Source organism: Alexandromys fortis, unplaced genomic scaffold (assembly GCF_014885135.2).
Source record: "Alexandromys fortis isolate MF-2015 unplaced genomic scaffold, M_Fortis_MF-2015_v1.1 scaffold_9, whole genome shotgun sequence".
Lineage (NCBI taxonomy): Eukaryota > Metazoa > Chordata > Mammalia > Rodentia > Cricetidae > Alexandromys > Alexandromys fortis.
Genome location: NW_026067892.1, coordinates 4,882,814 through 4,901,398, shown reverse-complemented (window position 1 = coordinate 4,901,398; position 18,585 = coordinate 4,882,814). Strand labels below are relative to the sequence as shown.

The following is an 18,585-nucleotide window of genomic DNA, read 5'->3' as shown; positions in this document are numbered from 1 at the left end:
GCTGGAGTTCTTGTCCTTATTCTATACCTATTATTCTTAGGTTTGGTCTTTTCATGGTGTCCCATATTTCCTGGATATTTTTTGTGAAGCTTTTGTTAGATTTAATGTTTTCTTTGACTGGTAGGAGCACTCGTTGTTCTTTAGGACCATTATCAGCAGCTACACAGTTATCACATAACCATCTGTAACACCAGCTCCAGGGTATTCAAGGCCCTCTTCTGGCCTCTGTGGGCATCAGGCCCTACGTGCAGGCAAAACACCCATACACATAAAATAATAAAAACTGTCCAAATATGATGGTATAAAAGAATTCCCAATTTGTATTAACACTATTGCTGTTTTTACAAGGCCAAGTCTTGGGTTCAAACAACAGGACCCGGAATGGCATCACTGGCATAGGTAATGGCTCTAAATGCTGCTTACCTATGAAGTACTCACCAGATGATCCCTTGAGCTTGGGCCATACTGGTCTTCCAGAACATCGAAGGCCAGGCAAGAGACTGGGAAGAAAGAGTATAACAGGGCCCTTAGCACAACTGACTCCATGATGGAAGTACTGTTTAGGCCATAAAATCTGCAGGTATAGTAGCACTACCTGCCAAAATGAAAACAAAGACCTAATCCATCAAAGTCCATAGTTCTGAGAAAGTCTTTAAAAACCTTGCTTTTTGGCTTCTGCATTTCCACTTCTGGCTAACTGTTCTTGTTAACTTAAGTATGTCAACCCAGAACATGGTTTTTGTGTTTAAAAGCTCATCCTGAGAAAGGCTCAGAGCGACAATGGGATCCCAGGCACCCAGTGGAGTCCACCAGGCCAGCTAGACTTCCTGTTGGTGTAAGCCTATATCCGAGCAGTCTTCTCTGGGCCCCCTGCAGAGGAGAGCACACTGTTGGCCTATGGGGTCTCACCAGGCAGACATACTCAGATGCCACAGCTGTGGGGGTCTTTAGGTTTGACCCAGTTTGTTGTTGGACTTGTAATTCTCCTGCCTCAGCATCCTAAATACTGGGATTATCAGCACAAGCCACCATACTTGGCAACATTTAGGTCTGAAGAATGGAAGGGGATCATAGGATCCAGTGAAGGCTGAAGAGCTAATCATACAAGGATAAAAACTGTGCACTAAGGCTCCCTCTCTGACTCCATTGAAAGGCTTGTGGGCTAAATATTGTATAAATCACAAAAGGCAAAAGCCCTAAGCTTTTAATTCAAATACACCACCCATCTGCAATTATTTTGTTAGGCTTGTCTCTGTTTAAATAGGTATGTTGAATCTGTAAGTCATCAATACTTACCAAGATACTGGCCACCCAGAGTCCAATTTTAAATGTTATTTTTGCCTTTTTAGACAAGGTCTCTCCTATCTCAAACTTATGACGCAGCTCAATTTGAGTTTGAACTTCTGATTTTCTGACCTTCCACTCCCAACTTCCAGGATTATAGGGTGTTGGGCATTGAATTCAGGGTTCTGTTCAGGTGCTCTATCATCTGAGCTCCACCCCCAGCCCTTAGACATACTTCAGAAGAAAAAGCCTTTGGTCCACTGCTCCAAGTACAAGCTGTACACCTACAACTCCTAGACAATTTCCTGTGCACCTTGGACATGCCCAGGATCCTCTCCTTACAAGGGGTTTTACAGTGTGGACCAGCAGAGGGCACTGCACCCTCGAGTCATTCTTTTCTTGTTACACCAAAGTAATTCAATTTATGAAAAAAAAAATGAAAACTATTTTGCAAGTTTTTCCTGAAAAATAACGAACCGAAGCCCAGACCCTTGAGGGTGCAAATAAAGCTAATCAGTTGCTGCAACGTCAGCTTGTCCCTAGGAACTCTGGTGTCACCGCAAGATGTGTGACAGTCTGCAAGTCTCAGCGTGAAAAAGCAGCTTGGTGGCACAAGCTTTACAGAATCAATCATCCACAAGACATGTTTTTGTTTTTAATTTTTTCTTTGATAAATCAATTGCTTCACAAAAATCCTTTTAAAGACAACAATCCGAGAAAACATATCGTTACAGTATTCACATTTTAAAGATTGTCAGTTTCAAAGACCAAACTTAACTGAAGAAGGCAGACTGCCGAGTTCTGTGGCCGCCTGCGGGAGAAGTCCTCAGGATGGGTATTCCCTGCAGTGTGCGGGAGCTATGCAGAGGGGAGCATGCTGCCGACTGCCCGCACAGGTGCGCTGGCCACTCAGCAGGCTCCACAGTGTCCCATCAGCCTTAGGCGGAAAGGTCACAGTGCATAGTGCATATACACTTCTATTTGACAATCTGGACCAGATGGGTGGTCAGCCAGTCTAGATTTCTGCTAGGCAGCCAAACAGCAGGAATGACACAGGTTGACTCAGAACACATTCGAAAGGCTCCAATGTCAGGGAGGACTTTAATAGGAATGGAAGCTGGAATCTGACTGTTTAAACAAAGCCCAAAGGAGATGGACTTTCAGATTTTCTCCACAGGCCAAGGAAAGGAGAGCAGAAGTTATGCTTGGGCTCTTGAGACAGGGTTTCACAATGCACCAGACTGATCTAAGCCTTGCAGCAATCCTCCTGCTTCAGCCTCCTAAGTGCTTGTATTCCAGGCACATGCCACAATGCCCAGTAAGCAGGTGTCTTGAAGGTGCAACTGACAGACAAGAAATGTGCTGGGCAGCAATTCTATGAACAGCTTGCCTCATGGGAGTTACTTAGAGGCATCTCAGTATGCATGGGAGGTGGACAGAAACTCAGGCTATGACCCTGTGCCAGCTCTTTTACAATCTTTTTTTTAAGAGTCAGGTTATGTAGGCCAGGCTTACCTCCTGTCTCGAGTTCTGAGATTTGGGATTCCAGGAGTGTGCCACTACTCCCAGGTTTTCTCAAGATCTTCATGTTATCCCTCTGAATTTAGCAGCTGAGAGTTCAGGGCTTAAGAAAGCTGATTCAACTGGAAAGGACACACTGGATCACGGTGTTCAAATCCCAGCTAGCCACCAGCTGGCACGCAAGCCAGACAGCAGGGACTAGGCTTCCTTTAGGGAGAGTGCAGACCTCTGCAGGAGCTCACAGGGGCAATGCATTTCTGCTTTAAACCCAGTACTGACAGTCTATCAGGCTTTTATATACATGACTTAAAACATTAAAGTAATTTGAGAATAAGTAATGGAAAGGCTGCTTAAACCATTATTCTCTCCTCAGAAAAGTTGCTGGCAAGATTTTTGGTTTTATTTTGTTGTTCTGGTTTTGTAGTGTAGGCTCCTTAAATGGTTTGAAAGGAGACCCTATTTTTCTTGTGACTATTTGGCTGTCCAGGTATCCACTCTCTATGACTAAACGGAATCAAAACAATTGGGGTGTGTGTGAACCGGTCCAGAATAAAAATGTGAATTAACTAAAGATGTCCCTCTAAGGTAACCTTGGCCATAACCAATTACCATCCTTGGTTCCCAAGAATGGCACCCTTGACAGCTGTACAGCAGGTGGGCCTAGGTACCTTCCGTGAAAATACAGCCGCTCGCTCAACATGAAGTAGGGAACTAGTTTTCGGAGAAAAGGCCTCCCAAGTAAACCAAAAGCAAATCCCCAAACCTCAGCCTACAGTCTGCTCTGTCTTGACACCAGGAAATGAAGTCCCCAAACTGTCCTAAATCGTGGAAGGGGAGGACTCTGGAAATGGGAAGCAGCACCTGCACTGAGCGTGTGTGACAGCAAGAGCACTGCAGACTCTGTGAGCCGAGAGTGGGGCCACTGGGACAACCCCTGCACGGGTCTAACTCCAGAGGTCTGCCCATTGTGTAAGACGGTTTGGGTGTTTCATGTTTCCCCAGCTGTAAGCCAGTGGGGAAGAGCACATTTTATATTAGTTTATAATAAACATTCTATGTATAACATGTTTTAACTAAAAAAAAAATCTAAAATTACCACCCAGTTAACATGGCAAGGCGGCCACGTAACTGCAGTCAGGTTTGAATTAGGCTGGACTAGGTATGGCAGAGAGCTAGGGCACTAAGGGCACTGCATGGCGGCAGCTCACTTACCATCCATCCTACTGAGTACACTCTGTGAGACGCTAGAGCAAGTGTAAACTGTAGTCTGAGTATCACATATGAACACAAACTGGAGATGTCAAAAGTTCACTTGACGGTTGCTTCCTTTGAGCAGTTATGGTGAGACCCCCACCCGGGGAGCAGGAGACCACCATGGGCGGCTGCCTTTCAGAACATTCTAAATCCAAAGACAAGCATGTGCTGTTCCTTCTCTAGAAATTTATCCTCAATATAGTCATAATCCAATTAATAATTGATCTATAAAAATAGCTTTTTATCCAATAATCCCAGCAAGGTAAAAATAGGAGTTTCTTTTTCTATATAGCAAATGAAACAGGCAAATGCTGCCCAAAGAGAACTCAAGTGTGCTGTGGGCACTCGCGGCCCACCAGGGCCAGCGTCCTCTTGCCTTGCAGCCCAGGTGCAGGTCATCTTCAGACCCGTGGGCGCCATAAGCAGCAGCCCCCAGACCTGCTGTAAACCACAGAACTCAACTACAACTGCATCATTTTGTAAAAAATGGCAGCACTGTTCCTTAATCCTGTCAGAATGGAGGGGCAGGGGCCACTCCTCACTTTTCTAGCATTAAAAACCCACACGCACATCTGAAGGAAGTCGCTGCACCAGCGAAGACATCTTGAAGCTTGCTGTGAAATACAAAAGTGCACTCTTCTATATCTACATATAAAACATATTACAAAGAAAACTGTGTAAAATGTTTGCTGTGCAAACAATAAAGAGTCAGGTGTTCCAGCTCCGTGCTGGCCCTGCTGGCGCAGGTCCTACTGCAGGGAGTCACTGTTCTCCAGCACCAGCCCACTGATGTGTGTGGGCGCCAGCGCACCCCCGTCATCTTCTGTGCTGTCCACCGACTCATCTTCACTCTGCCCCGCCATCATGACCTGCTGTACGGCCAAGGTGGCCCCATCTGAGGACAGGGACTGAAGGCTGTCCACATTCATGTTTACAGGTGTGGTGATGGTCACAACGGCACCTAAAGTGGAGCACAAGGGTGTCACTGCCTTCACCAGCCAGAGAGAAGCACAGACAGAAACTGCCTGCTTGTTCAGTCTATATTTAAGACAGCCGTGTGGATGCCAGTCACTGCACCAAAGGGTACAAACTACTCCCACCCTACTTCTGGAAAGGCGAAGTCCATACCACCTAAGACAAACTCACACTGTACAGAATCAACACCGCAAAGGAAGGGCAGCGACGTGGCGGCAAGAGCAGCAGAAACAACTCAGCATGAAATGGATGGAAAGGAGAGGCATGCCAGTGACATGGACAGACTGCAAACACGCGCAACAGAAGGCTTGAAAAGAGGCAGGGTGGGGGTTGGGGCTCAGCAGTAGAGTATACGTGTGAGGTCAGGGGATCCGTAATCAGCACTCCAATAACAACGTTAAAGAAATAAAACGCCATGATCATGCTCCTGCCGACTGTAAGGGGCAAGGAAGCTACTTCTGCAGTGTTGTCGATGACTGAGACTCACAGTTGAGAAGAGTGACAAAGGCTTCTGTGACAGTCCTTACCTCCACCATACCCATCCAAAAAAACAGTAATAGCCTAGACAGAAAGCCATTGAAGAGAACTCTTAAAAACTGTGATAAGGACGCTGAAGTGTAGCTCTCCACAGTTGATAGTTTCAGGGGGCGGGGAGGTAGGGGTGAGGAAGGGATTGGCCACCAGGAGTTTGACCATGCTTCAGTGAGCATATGGGTAACACGAATTGGACTTTTTTCTTTTTTCTTTTTCTTTTGGGGGGCTATAGGTCTGGGAGGACTAAGAAGTGTGATCAGGGTTCATGATGTAAAATTCCCAAATAATCAATAAAAATATTATGAGAAAAAGAAATGAAAAACTGTGCCCAGAGTTTCCTAACCACATAGCAGAGTATTGTCAAGGGAAAACAGAAAGAATAAGGAGACATGGCTATGCCTGCACATTCAAACACACACACCCAGTTCGAGGCAGTGGCACACACCTCAGTCAGAACTGCAGCGGGGAAAGTGCTTAAGCCTGGAGTTCAAGGCATCTTGAACAGCTGCAGGAGGCCTTGCTTAAAGCAAAACTAATTCTGTACAAAACAAGGCAGACCTTGAAGAGCTTACTGCACACAGTCACATAGTTGAGAGGACACACATCAGGATGATGGCTTGGGACAGGGAGAGTAGGAAAAGGTCAAAAGCAAGAGACAGGCACATGCCCTAAAGAAAGAGGCCAGGTGTGAGGAGGACCAACTCCGCTGTCTGCTGAAGGCTGGAAGGGAAAGGAAGCAAGCTGGAAGTAAAAGAGAGTGCCTCGCTAAGGACACCTCAAAACCGGTAAGGAATTCTCACGGGCAGCATGCACAAATTAACTCCCCACCACTGGAGAGCCTGAACAGCCATCCATGGACACCTCCTCCCGTTCTTTACTTTGAAACGTATTTGTTTAGTATCTGTGGAGTATGATGTAATGTGGGCATGATGTGACGGTCACAGGACAACTTGCAGGAGTTGGTTCTCTCCTGGGAACCAAACTCAGGTTCTTAGGCTTGGTGGCAAGAGCCTTTACCCGATGAGCCATCTTGCCAGGCTTGAGTCTTAAGAGGCAAAGAAAGGGCATCTCAGGTACACAGCTCTGCACGGGATACAGCTACAGCAGTGGGCCGGGCCCATCACTCCCTATGCCCATCTGAAGGGACGTACCTTCTGACATGGCGAGCTCACCGGGTGCCGATTGTGCCACTCCTGATGCAAGAGAATCCGGCCAAAACCTCTGAACTGGCCTGTTCTGAGCAGGCTTTTTCTTTGTTTTTGGAGTCTCTGAACAGCTGGAATCCAACATTGGCTGGAGAATTCGTCTTCGGGCATTGATGAACCTGTGAGTAGACAGAGATACTCTTGTAAAGATTTGGCATGGGGTTCCACCCTTTAGGAACCATGTTGGCAAGAGGAACATGTGACAAGCTCACAGACTAACAGATCTCCAGAAGAGCAGGCCCAGCTCTTTTTTAAAAAATGAACTTAATGGGGCATGGTGGTTCACACCTTTAATCCTAGCACTTAGGAGGCAAAGGCAGGTAGATTTCTATGAGTTCAAGGCCAGTCAAGTCTACATAGACTTGTGATACTAACATGTCATAATCAGGTGAAAATAACCATGGAGACTCTCAGGAGACTGTCACAGGACTTGCCCAGTCTTAGCTACACCGCATGAAACTATCTCACCAATCACCAAAGAAAGAGCAGAGAGAGAGATAGAATCAGCCAGCAAGAATAGTTCATTGTATTCATAGCAACGAGAGAGAGAGTGAGTGAGAGAGAGAGAGAGAGAGAGAGAGAGAGAGAGAGAGCGCCAGAGAGTCAGCCAAGAATGGTTCACTGTATTGACAGCAACATGCTTAAACCCTTTATATTTTTGCCGGCACTATATTTAACAGGAAATAACTCAAGTAGCATGGTCTACTATTTCTACTTAAATATTAAATACTGGCCCAAATGCAAGAAAGTAGGCATGCTTATGCACCCCTGCAGGATAGCTCCTGCATCTCTGGTAGAATAAGCAGGCCAACTGCACAGCTTACTCTAGAACTGCAGCAGGCATGGATGATGGCGATAGCACAGCCCCACTATGAAGCTATAGTGCTTCTGAGTGGTAGTGTGTGTTTCCTTTCTGCGCGCTAATTCTACGAAGCTGACATTGTCTTCCATCTGAACACAGTGAAATGGAGACAGTGACTGCCCAGTGGAAGAGAACAGCACCCTGATGAACACCAGTTCTCACCATGGGAACACATGCCTAGGGCTCAACTATCTCCAACAGTGTAACCCAAACCTAGCAGAGAATGTTTCACTTGTAAACATGGTGGTCTTCTCTGGGCAGGTCTATCTGGGGAATGGCTCTAAGTCCCATCATGCAGCAGAATGAATGCAGGGACACATGCAAGACTGTCCCTAAGCTGTAGGTCTAAAGTAATGGCATGTTTTTTTTTTTTGTTTGTTTTTTGTTTTTTGAGATGGGGGTCTCTCAACAGCCCTGGCCATTTTGGAACTTATGTAGACGAGGCTGACCTCAAACCCGCAGAGATCCACCTGCCTCTGCCTCCTGAGTGCTGAGTTAAAGGCATCACACCTGGCCGTGGCCTATTTCTAAAGGAGAGCAAGAGGGGCCACTGTGTTAGCATACCCGTGAGGCGGAAACACGTGCCAATATACCCTGACACATGTTGTCTCTGGCTGCAGCACTCTGATGGCAGCAGAGAGCATATCGGGAGGCCAGGCTCTGCCAGAGTAACAGGTGTGTTGTCAGCACGCGGTCATCTTACCAGTTGTTAACTTGAAGCAGTGTCAAATTTGTCTGAGCAGCAATCTGCTTTTTTTCATCCTCTGTTGGGTACGGATGCTAAAAATAAAGAGGGTTACTGTCACAATGGGCTTTGAATTGAAAAGGGAAACCCAAGACTATCTAGGTAAATAAGATGCATACAAATAAAGAAGAGAAAAAGCCAATTCAGTAGAGCTTTCAGCACAACTAGACTACTTCGCAAATCCTTATCTTAGAAATGTTCAGATAAGAAAGAAGGGGGCTGAAGACATGGTTCAGCAGGTAAGAGCTCTTCCAGAGGACCGGGGTTGACATGGCAGTTGACAACTGTCTGTAACTCCAGTTCCAAGTGATCTGATGCCCTCACACAGACATACATGCAGGCAAAACATCAATGCACATAAAATAAGAATAAATAAATCCTTAAAAAAAAACAGGTAAGAATGAAGCATCTCTCCTCTCTGACCGAGAATGTCCAACACTAGCAGCTGTCAGTGTGTGGTGAGAATGTGCTCAGCCAGTGTCCCAAGATGCACAGGTAATAGTAGTGGGAGCCGCAGCCCTCTTGTGGGGCATCCTCTGTGCCCAGACATTCGAGCCTTGACACAGCACATCTATATCAACTTTGTTGAGGTTTATTGCATGAGCAACACAACACATGACATCTTCTTCAACCCTGAGAATAAACGGACACTAAGACAGACCAGTATCACTGATAGCTTTCTTAGGATCAAACCTCTGTTGGATTAACTTGGTGTTAAAGTCCAGACACTGACTGCCCCTCAAAGGTCTGGGTATAGGAGGCTTGGTTCTTAGGCTGCTGCTATTGTGAGGTGGTGGAAACTTAGAAGGTGGAGCCAAGAGGTGGAGACCTTATGCCACTAAACAATAAATAAAAAGTGAGGTCAGAAACACAAGCACAGAGCGAGAAATCAGACAGCAGTCACTGCTACCCAACTGCTTGGAAAACTAGGTGTTGCAAAGAAATGAGGACAAGAAGGCACAGGAAAAAAGGAAATAGTCCTCAATGGGCCTTATAACCAGGGTTTATGTTTGAGGAATATTAACTCATTAAAGGGAAGTGTGATAAGACACTGACGCCCGAAAAGGAAAGAGGTGCACCCAACACAGCACTTCCGTGGGGAACTGTGGCCACTGCATCACAGTCATTGCACTGGCCATCACTTCTTGTCCTTTACCTGACACACCTGCGTGGCAGCCCTCACCATCAAGTACACTTGTGTGCCTCTCTTCCTGCCTGGGCTGCTCATCTTAAACTAAGCACGCCATGCACTGGCGCTCCTCATTGTGCCCAACTTCACTATGTGCCTTAACTTACTGCATCTGCCTCTTAGACCCACTGCACAAGCAATGCTGCTTGCTCTTTTCCTTTGCCGCCTCCTCCCGTCAGCCCCATCACAGAGTAGGCTTTTCTGATCCAAATGGGCATGATAAGTAGTAGCTCAGTTGCTCCCTTTCCAGCCATAGGGGTACCCTTGCTGCATTTTAAGTTTCTTGAAGTCATTATTAGGGACCTATGTTCAAGCCCCACTATGGACACAGTATAATACCAAACTTAGACCTGGGTTAAATAAACACAAAAGTCAGTTTCCCAGGGACACAAGCCAGGAGGGCACCTTGGTCACTCAGGGTGTACCCAATGCACTCTTACCCCTATGTGCTGAAAGAGCCAGGACCGCATCACATTGGTGGCATGTTTCGGCAGGACGCCCCTCTTGTTCTTGGAGGAGCCTTCTTCTTGATGCAAGATGCTGAGATCTTGATTCAACTGCAACTGAAGCTTTCACACAGTGGACAAATAATGTCAGCAAGGCTTTGAAATGACAACACATCAAGCAGCTTCAGATAGAGGAAGCTAACTTACTCTAAGGCTCTCAGGCTTACTTACAGCCAACAGGCACGTGTGGGAACCCTATACAGATTATATATATATATATCTTTTGAGGATGCTGCAACACAGACAACATGTTTGGTCTTCATTCCCATCTTTGCAGCATGTAAGCCCTACAATTTGTAGACTCTCCAAACTGCTAAGGGATGCTTCCATATTCTGAACTGTGTCAACTGTTGACTTCAGCCCCTAGGAAAGGACTGTTCACAGGTTAGACTGAGGCATAATCACAGATATCAACTTCTGTCGTGCACCAACGGGCTAAAGTTTAGGGTGATTACCAACAGGCAGTGGGGTTCAACAATCCTACTTGTGAAGTTTCCAAGCTCTTGGAGGGTGGCATACTAGAGAGAAACCAGGGAGTTCTGTGTCCGCCCTCTACACTATTCCTGCCTCTAACTGCGTCCTCTGCAATAGACTTCACAATAAGACCAGCAGAATGGGCCCAGGCCTGGAAGACAGTCCTGAATCAGCTGGCTCTGACAAGACACGCAGCACCGATGTGTCACCTGGCACTGTGGACACAGACCAAGGGCCAACTGGACACTTATATAATAAAAACCTGGTACACACAAAAAATAAGCATGCTGCAAGCCAGAGCATCGTGGAACTGCTGCTGCTGAGAGCACACAGGAGCTGGGGCTGGTGTCACAGTAAGTGCTGACTTGATGCAACTGGAGGATGGGCAGGATGTGAGAGTGGAGCCCCGTGCAGTGGAAGGCAGGCAAGGAAGTTCCAAGGGCATTCATCAGAGGCATGCTTCCCTTTAGAATCATATGTGGATAGAATAATTGGCTCAAAGGCTTGGAGGGGACCTGGGGGCAGTGGAGAAGTATTCAGATCTGCAGCCTGCCTATGGTGCTCTGTGAAGGCTGAGCCGTGACACACCCCAACCTGACAGAAGCATTCCAAGTAATGCTGAGAGGTGAGAGAGTCAAAACCCGATACTCTTCTGAGTAGCAGTGGTACAATACGTGGTCAGGCAGCTGGGGCTGCAGCTATGCGAGTAACCTTAGGTTCCACCCACAGCACCACATAAGTCAGGGGTGGTGACACAAGCCTGTGTCCTAACACTCAGAAGGCGGAAGCAGAGAATGAGAAGTTATTCTTGATTAGATACAGAGTTTAAGGACAGCTTGTGAAACATAAAAACCTACCTCCTGCCTAGTCCTCCCTCTCAAAACCATTTTTATGTGTGTGCTAGCTAGCAGTATGGTTAAAGACTTCTCAGTGGTCATCTCTCAAGAAGTCAGAGTCAACTCCAGCCTACTATCATCCTCATGACCAGGCCATGCACGGCCAGGTCAGAGCGTCCTGACCAAGGCTGACACCCTCTTCAGAGAGCAGCAGCATGCAGCACTTTTTGACCTGAGTCTGCCATGTGCCCCTAGGCCCTGTGTGACAGTGGAAAATAGTGTGGGAATGAGGGTCATGGGGTTTTTACAACAGGTCAGGAAGTACTGTCCTGAAGGACTCAGGCTTAATAGGTTTGCTACTTAAATGAGTTAACCTTTATCCTTAAGAAAATGCAGTTACAAGGAAGCGAAACCTTGTCCCAATCCCCTCCAAAAAACAAACAACAACAACAAAACCAATCCCACAACTTTTTTTTTTTTAACAAGACAAATGGAGTATCTTCTACAGTACTAGTAGGTTATTTGACTTAAAATGTCTTCCCCTAAAAAAAAGCATAATTTGCTGGGCAGTGGTGGTACATACCTTTAATCCCAGCACTTGAGAACAGAGGTAGATGAATCTCTGTGAGTTCAAGACCAGCCAGGTCTATTACACAGAGAAACCCTGTCTCAGAAACTAGGCAGGAATTGGACATGGCTCTATTGTCACAAATATTTAAAATGGAAAACGGCGAGGAAAGAAGGCCGACAGGGAGACAAGTGGCAACATTAGTGAGCTCTAGCTCTCCCCTGTTGGACTTGGACCTGAGCAGTCAGGCAGCTCAGACAGTCTCTGAAGTCCCCACCTATGCCAGGGGCACCTGCATCTTTTTCTCTAGTGCTGTCACCAAACCTTTATGGACAAGATGGCAGCCCCAGACTACCCAGACACTGAGAGCACCTGCAGTCTACTTAGGTAGCTTCTCCTTTAAGACAACAGCCACACCCCAGGGCTAGGCACGAGAGTCCTTGATAAGGATGTGGATAGAGACCTTACAAAGTGAATCATCCACAAAGTAGAACTATACTTTAAACCTTGTCTTTAATTATTCAAAGTAAAAAATTCATGTTTCTAGAACTCAGAGGGTCTTCCAGCTCAGAAGATCCAACTTCCCCATTTTACTACAAAGGAAAAGGAAGACTGCAGATGATTATGGCCACAATATGCCACAGGTCACCTCTTGTTCAAAGAGCCAAACACTTGAAGGTCAAAGCCAAGAATTGCTACTGCAGACACCCAGAGCCTCATCTCAATAAAATACCCCAATCATGTCAAGGATACAAAGCAGAGGCCTGGGATGATTCCAGAGCTTGGGGTGTAGTTTCAGGCTAGGGGTACAGTCTGGGCTTTGTGGTTCTGAAAATTGAAACTGGCTGTTCTGCATCATAGGACTGCGAGTCATGATGTGTATACATAGTGGACATCATTGCCATGGCTGCACCTGGGGTTGTCAACAGCTTCCCTGGTGCTTCAGACTGTTCTGAATTTTGTAAACTTCCACAACAAGGGAGATGAAGCATGAAAGGAAATAAACCGACTACAGGCTGCTTGACAGCAAATGACAGTCACAAAAAAGGGACGGCTTAGCTTGCTTCACCTACCCCCACCTAGGCAGCACTCATTACAAGTCCTAGAGGACATCACACACCTGGGAGTTCTGGATCCTAATTGTCCCAGGAGACAACGCCTGTGTGACCACTTGACCTTGTGGAGTGACGACGGTGACAGGCTGGTACACTGTGCCACCTCAAAAAGAAAAAGAGAATTTAAATATTAAACTATTTTTAAGTCTTAATGATTTAAAGCCATTCTTCCTGATATGCTTATGGAAGAAATGAAAAGCCTATTGGGTGAGCCTTTTAACCATTTCAAATGGTCAACAAGACTTAGCAAAGTATGTGGTGAGACAAATTATCACATCAATTCTGGCCTGCATGGCACCTGCCCTTGTCACTGGAGACCAATTTATATTACTAGGTAGTTTCCAGGTCCTGTAGATAGCACAATTAAAAACTATGTTATTTGAGAAGTTAGCAGATGACTCAGCAGGTAAAGGTGCTTGCTACCAAGCCTAGATAACGTGAGTTTGATCCCTAGAACCGATTCCTACAAGTTGTCCTCTGACCACACCCACGCAGTGACACATGTACATGAATTTGTGTATGTGAGTGCACCAACTAAGTATTTTTAAACCTATGTTGTTTGAAACCATAATTAATTTTTGCTGTATCTTTTATTTTTCTTTCTTTCTTCCTTTTTCCCTCTTTCTTTCTCTTTTTTTTTTTTCCAACACAGAGTTTCTGTGTAACAGCTTTGGCTGTCATGGTACTCTTTGTAGACCAGGCTGGCCTCGAGCTCATACAGATCCACCTTCTTCTTCCTCCCGAGTGCTCAGATTAAAGGTATGTGCCACCAACTTCTTTTCTTTTTTTACTTTATTTTAAATGTGTGTGTGTGTGTGTGTGTGTGTGTGTGAGGGGGGGGGGCAGTATATGCACATGAATACAGGTGCCCACAGGGGATATACTGGAGGTGGAGTTATAGATAGTTGTGAGCAACCTGACACAGATGCTGGGAATCAAACTTGGATCTTCTGGAAGAACAGTAAGTGCTCTTAACAGCTCAGCCACCTCTCTAGCCCCTTGCTACATACAGTCAATTCCTATATAAAACCTTTCCCCCAAATGCTTTTGGTAGAAAACTACAATCTGTACAATATACTTGTTGAAAAATCAACAAGATGCAGATATTCAAACTGCTCTGGTCTCTAGCACTATTATATTAGTAACTGGCATTGAGTAAAATACAATGAAATTAAGAAGAAAAAACCCCAGAAGTTAAAAGGCATTCATATATATGCTTGCTCTAATATAATGGATGTTTTCTGCAAAAGCTCACAGAAAAGGTGCCCATTTTTAGGTGGTCCTACCTGCCACTGTTGCCATGGTTACATTTCCCTGTTGCAGGGCTGATGCTGGCACCACGATTCCCTGGGGGCTGAGAGTGCCTGTGATGGCGCTTTGAATCTGCTGAATGTCAGAACACACACATGTGGGAATTATTAGAACACAGAGAAAGCATGTTCAAACGTCAAAGGAAGCAAGATTATAATGTTGCAATAAGGAAGGTGAGGGAGGCCAGGGACACTGAGCAGATTCAGTGGACTGGCTTTCAGAAAGCAAGCATCCTATATGGGAACTAGAGATGCAAAAGCAGTCAGACTAGCTGTGATCCACACCGTGGTGTGTGTGCAGTGTGTGGCTTTCCTCTTGCTGCTCAGGCCCAGGAGGTGAGCAGAAAGACCCTGCCTTCTCATTACCACTTTCTCCTACATTAGGCTCAGGTACCAGTTCTCCATAACCAGACCCTTCAGGACACAACACGTGCAAAGCTGACACGACTGGCTCAGAGGCACCAGAAGTGACCAGGACAAGAGAAGGAAGTGAGCACTTAATGATGAGCACTGGATATTTCAGCCAATGCAATGAGGCAAGAAAAGGGAACAAATGCACAGCGGTCAGAAAGCGAGCAGACAGAGTTGTTCCTATTTGTACAGGACACCGGTGAAAGAAAAGAACTAGGAAATGAAGCCGGGCTTAATCCCAGCACTCAGGAAACAGAGGCAGGCGGATCTCTGTGAGTTCAAGGCGAGCCTGTTCTACAAGAGCTAGCTCCAGGACAGGCTCCAAAGCAACACAGAGAAACCCTGTCTCAAAAAACAAATAAAATAAAATAAAAAGAACTAGGGAATAGACCAATAAACACTTCACTTAGAACAGAGAAATGAACTCATCAAGTCATAGGATATGAGAACAAACACCAAATGTCGGAGGGGCTCTGAAGGGCAGGAAAGAAGGATGAAGAAGTAACAGGGGTGAGGGGCACCAAAGCACCACACACACTTGGAGTGTCAAAATGCAATTCACTATGTTCTACAGCTGACATCTGCTCACAGAAACACACGGCTTTGTCTGATTTTCTTATGAATGCTTTTACAGCACATTAAAAAGTAATTGCTTTTCTTCAGGCTAGCAATGAACACAAAACCCAAAAAGTACAATCCAGGGGCTGGAGAGACAGCTCAGCACTTATAACGCATGAGGCTCTTACAGAGGACTGGGATTGGTTTCCAGGAACTACACGGCAGCTCACAACTGTTGGGAACTACAGTTCCAGGGAGTTTTATACCTTCTTCCCGCTACCCCTGACACCAGACAAAGTACCCATACATTCATGCAGATAACACTCATATATCTAAAAACAACAAATCTTAAAAACAATATATTTACAGTCATTCAAAGATATACTTGTGTGTAATTCTGTTTGTTTGAGATAGGGTCTCACTGAGTAGCTCTAGCTGTCTTAGAACTCTCTAAGTAAACTAGACTGACCTGACTTTGAACTCAGAGATCTGCTGGCCTCTGCTTCAGGAATGCTGGGATTAAAGGTGTGCTTCAATACAGTTGGCTACTTGTATGTACTTCTAGTAGTGCATGGATCACTTTGGTGAAAGCTACAAAACACTGATGAAAAAGCCCTAAGAGATGTAAATAAATGCAGAGATGGGGCACATTCTGGACTGAAGAATCACACAGTAGAGATGACGGCTCCCCTAAACTGATACAGAGTTAATGCAATGCTATCAATGCCCATAGTGGGATTTGTCTTGTAGATCTACACGGCATCACTGACAATTTATATGGAAAGGCAAAGAAAGCAACTAGAAGAGAGCTAAAAACAACTCTGAGAAGTGCTGAGCTGGAGGACAGCATCCCTTCAGTGCTGAGACTGCCAGGCGGCTGTAGTAATCACGGCCTGGTGGTACATTCACACAGCTCAAGAGAACACCAGACTCCTGAAACATGCCCACCTGGCTTTTGACAAAAGGGGGAAAGCAGTTCAGTAGAACAGCTGCTAACAACAGGTGCTGAAGCACACGAACATCTGCAAACAATGAGAACTTTCAAAACTCAGAAACTTAAGGAAAATAAAAGTTTAAAAATGAGCAAAAGACATAAGCAAACTTTTCCAGCAAAGACGACACACAGAAGGCAGATCAGCGGGCTGGAGAGATGGCTCAGCGGTTAAGAGCATTGCCTGCTCTTCCAAAGGTCCTGAGTTCAATTCCCAGCAACCACATGGTGGCTCACAGCCATCTGTGGTGGAGTCTGGTGCCCTCTTCTGGCCTGCAGGCATACACACAGGAAGAATATTGTATGCATAATAAATAAATAAATGTTTTTTTAAAAAAAAAAAAGAAGGCAGATCAGCACATAAAAGTATCATTTGCTATCGGGAAAATGCAAGTCCTTGATGAAATACCACCACATATCAGAATAGTTAAAACACAATGATGCTTCATTCCTGCCTAGGCTTAAGAACGTTCTGAGAAGTGAAATTAGTCAGATATTGTATGATTCTATGTCTGTGAGGAACTCAGGGTAGTCAATTCACAGAGATGGAAACAGAATGCAGGGCCAGGGCAGGGGAGGGCAGTACGAGTTAGCAGTCAACTGGGACAGGACTTCAGGGCAGCCAATGATTCTGAAGGAGCTGGCAGTCTCAGAAGTAATGATGCATGATCAATACTACAGTGACCAAGAAGCACAGTGGGCCCCAAAGGCAAGTACCTGGGACTGCACAGGGGAGTATGGGCTCCCAGGCTCCCCACTCAACAGGGTCTCGCTGTTCATTTTTGTCTTCAGACAAGCAATGTACCGACTACAAAAATCTTTACAGAGTTCATTAACCTTTTCCAGTTCAAGAAGATGAATGCGCAGAACCTGGATTGCTTTCACCATCTAGAGGTAGAAAAAATAAAGACTGTTAAGTGAGAAATAATGTGCCGTTATCAGAAGTCACCGTTATCACACATACTGCTTAGCTATCAAATGGGAACGACATCAGTGCGGTAGCAGAAATGGAGCGGCACTGGCAATTGCACACAGTGTTCCAGCACTCCAGGGTCCCTGCCCCAGCCCAGCTGCACCTGTGCCAGACACGGGAACAAGGTGCCTCCTTGAGCATGGCCATGCTGGGAATGTGGCTCAATGCTTGCAGATGACAGGGCTACAGCCTCGCTCTGCTCCACCTCAATGTCCACACCTATCCTAGGGGTGGTTCTAAAAGTTTAACCCACCAGCTCTGCCTTTTCTGGATCATATTTCTGGTGTCAAGTTTAAGAACTCTTTCCTAGCTCTAGATCCCCAAGTTCTCCTCCTATTATTTCTCTTTTGTGTACTATGAAGTCACCACGGTTGAGCATACTTGCTCTCTAGCAATGGGTCACTAAGACCAACAGTGCCATGTCACTGACAGCCCTTGCTATGAATAAGGCCCAGCCCCTCAGCCACAGACTCAGGTATGAAGTCACCTACATTCTTGATGCTGTGAGAGACCAATCAGTAACAAGAGCTATGGAGCATGAGCTCTGTTAGATCCTGTGCTTAGATGAGGAGGTGCTCGCAGGGTGTAGAGGACACCTGTCTCCTTGACTGAGCCAGGCCAGGGATGGGCCAGGACCAAAAGGGCTTCTGCTCTTCACTCAAACGACATGCATTTATTTCAGAGACCATAAAAAGTCGAACAGAGCGCGTCTGCGAAAGCTCTCAGGTAGTAAACACTGAACACACAACGAGAAATCAGGAGCAGCAGAGCTAAGGCCAATAGGATTTATCCACAGATGAGGAAGACCTGCTGAGGGCCAGAGTCTTCCAGATACAAAACCCAGAGAACGCATCTTGCTGTGGGGCTCTGAGTTAATCTGAATTTGGGAGAAACTCAGGCTGGAAGGGCAGACAGTGTGGGTGCCCTGACAAAGGATGCTGGCACTGCCTGTGTCCTCAAAGACCTTGCCACTGGGTCGGACAGGAAGAAGGCACAGCAACTGGTATCAGCACTGGGAGGGAGGCTGCTCTGCAGATGATGGCTCAAGCCTGTTTCTAAGATTAGACTTGTACTCACAACACAAGTGCAACAGACACCCTGTAGGAGCAGCCTGCCCCAGGAAGTTTTTACAGACACCCAGGAGAGGACTAAGTCCCACCTCAGGAGGAAGTACAAATCAGTTAGATTGTTAAAGGGAAAACTAGCTAGAAACTAGAAGACTAGGAAGGAAGGAAGGAAGGAAGGAAGGAAGGAAGGAAGGAAGGAAGGAAGGA

At 46.0% G+C, this 18,585-nt stretch overlaps 1 protein-coding gene across 6 annotated transcripts in view; it reads right to left on the bottom strand.

Moving 5' to 3' along the window:
* Window positions 1-1,919: 1,919 nt before the first annotated feature.
* Window positions 1,920-18,585, bottom strand: part of Pknox1 (PBX/knotted 1 homeobox 1) — a 41,017-nt gene continuing 24,351 nt past the window's right edge. For 4 of the 6 annotated variants that reach the window (XM_050138041.1, XM_050138022.1, XM_050138049.1 and 1 more), the window contains 7 exons: window positions 17,056-17,226; window positions 14,355-14,454; window positions 13,074-13,171; window positions 10,010-10,138; window positions 8,339-8,415; window positions 6,720-6,892; window positions 1,920-5,020 (listed from right to left, as the gene is read on the bottom strand). In XM_050138041.1, the coding sequence (XP_049993998.1) occupies window positions 4,809-5,020; window positions 6,720-6,892; window positions 8,339-8,415; window positions 10,010-10,138; window positions 13,074-13,171; window positions 14,355-14,454; window positions 17,056-17,226 (960 nt within the window). In that variant the 3' untranslated portion in view covers window positions 1,920-4,808. The remainder of the gene's footprint in view (window positions 5,021-6,719; window positions 6,893-8,338; window positions 8,416-10,009; window positions 10,139-13,073; window positions 13,172-14,354; window positions 14,455-17,055; window positions 17,227-18,585) is intronic. The other 2 variants (XM_050138066.1, XM_050138056.1) reach the window with 2 other exon arrangements.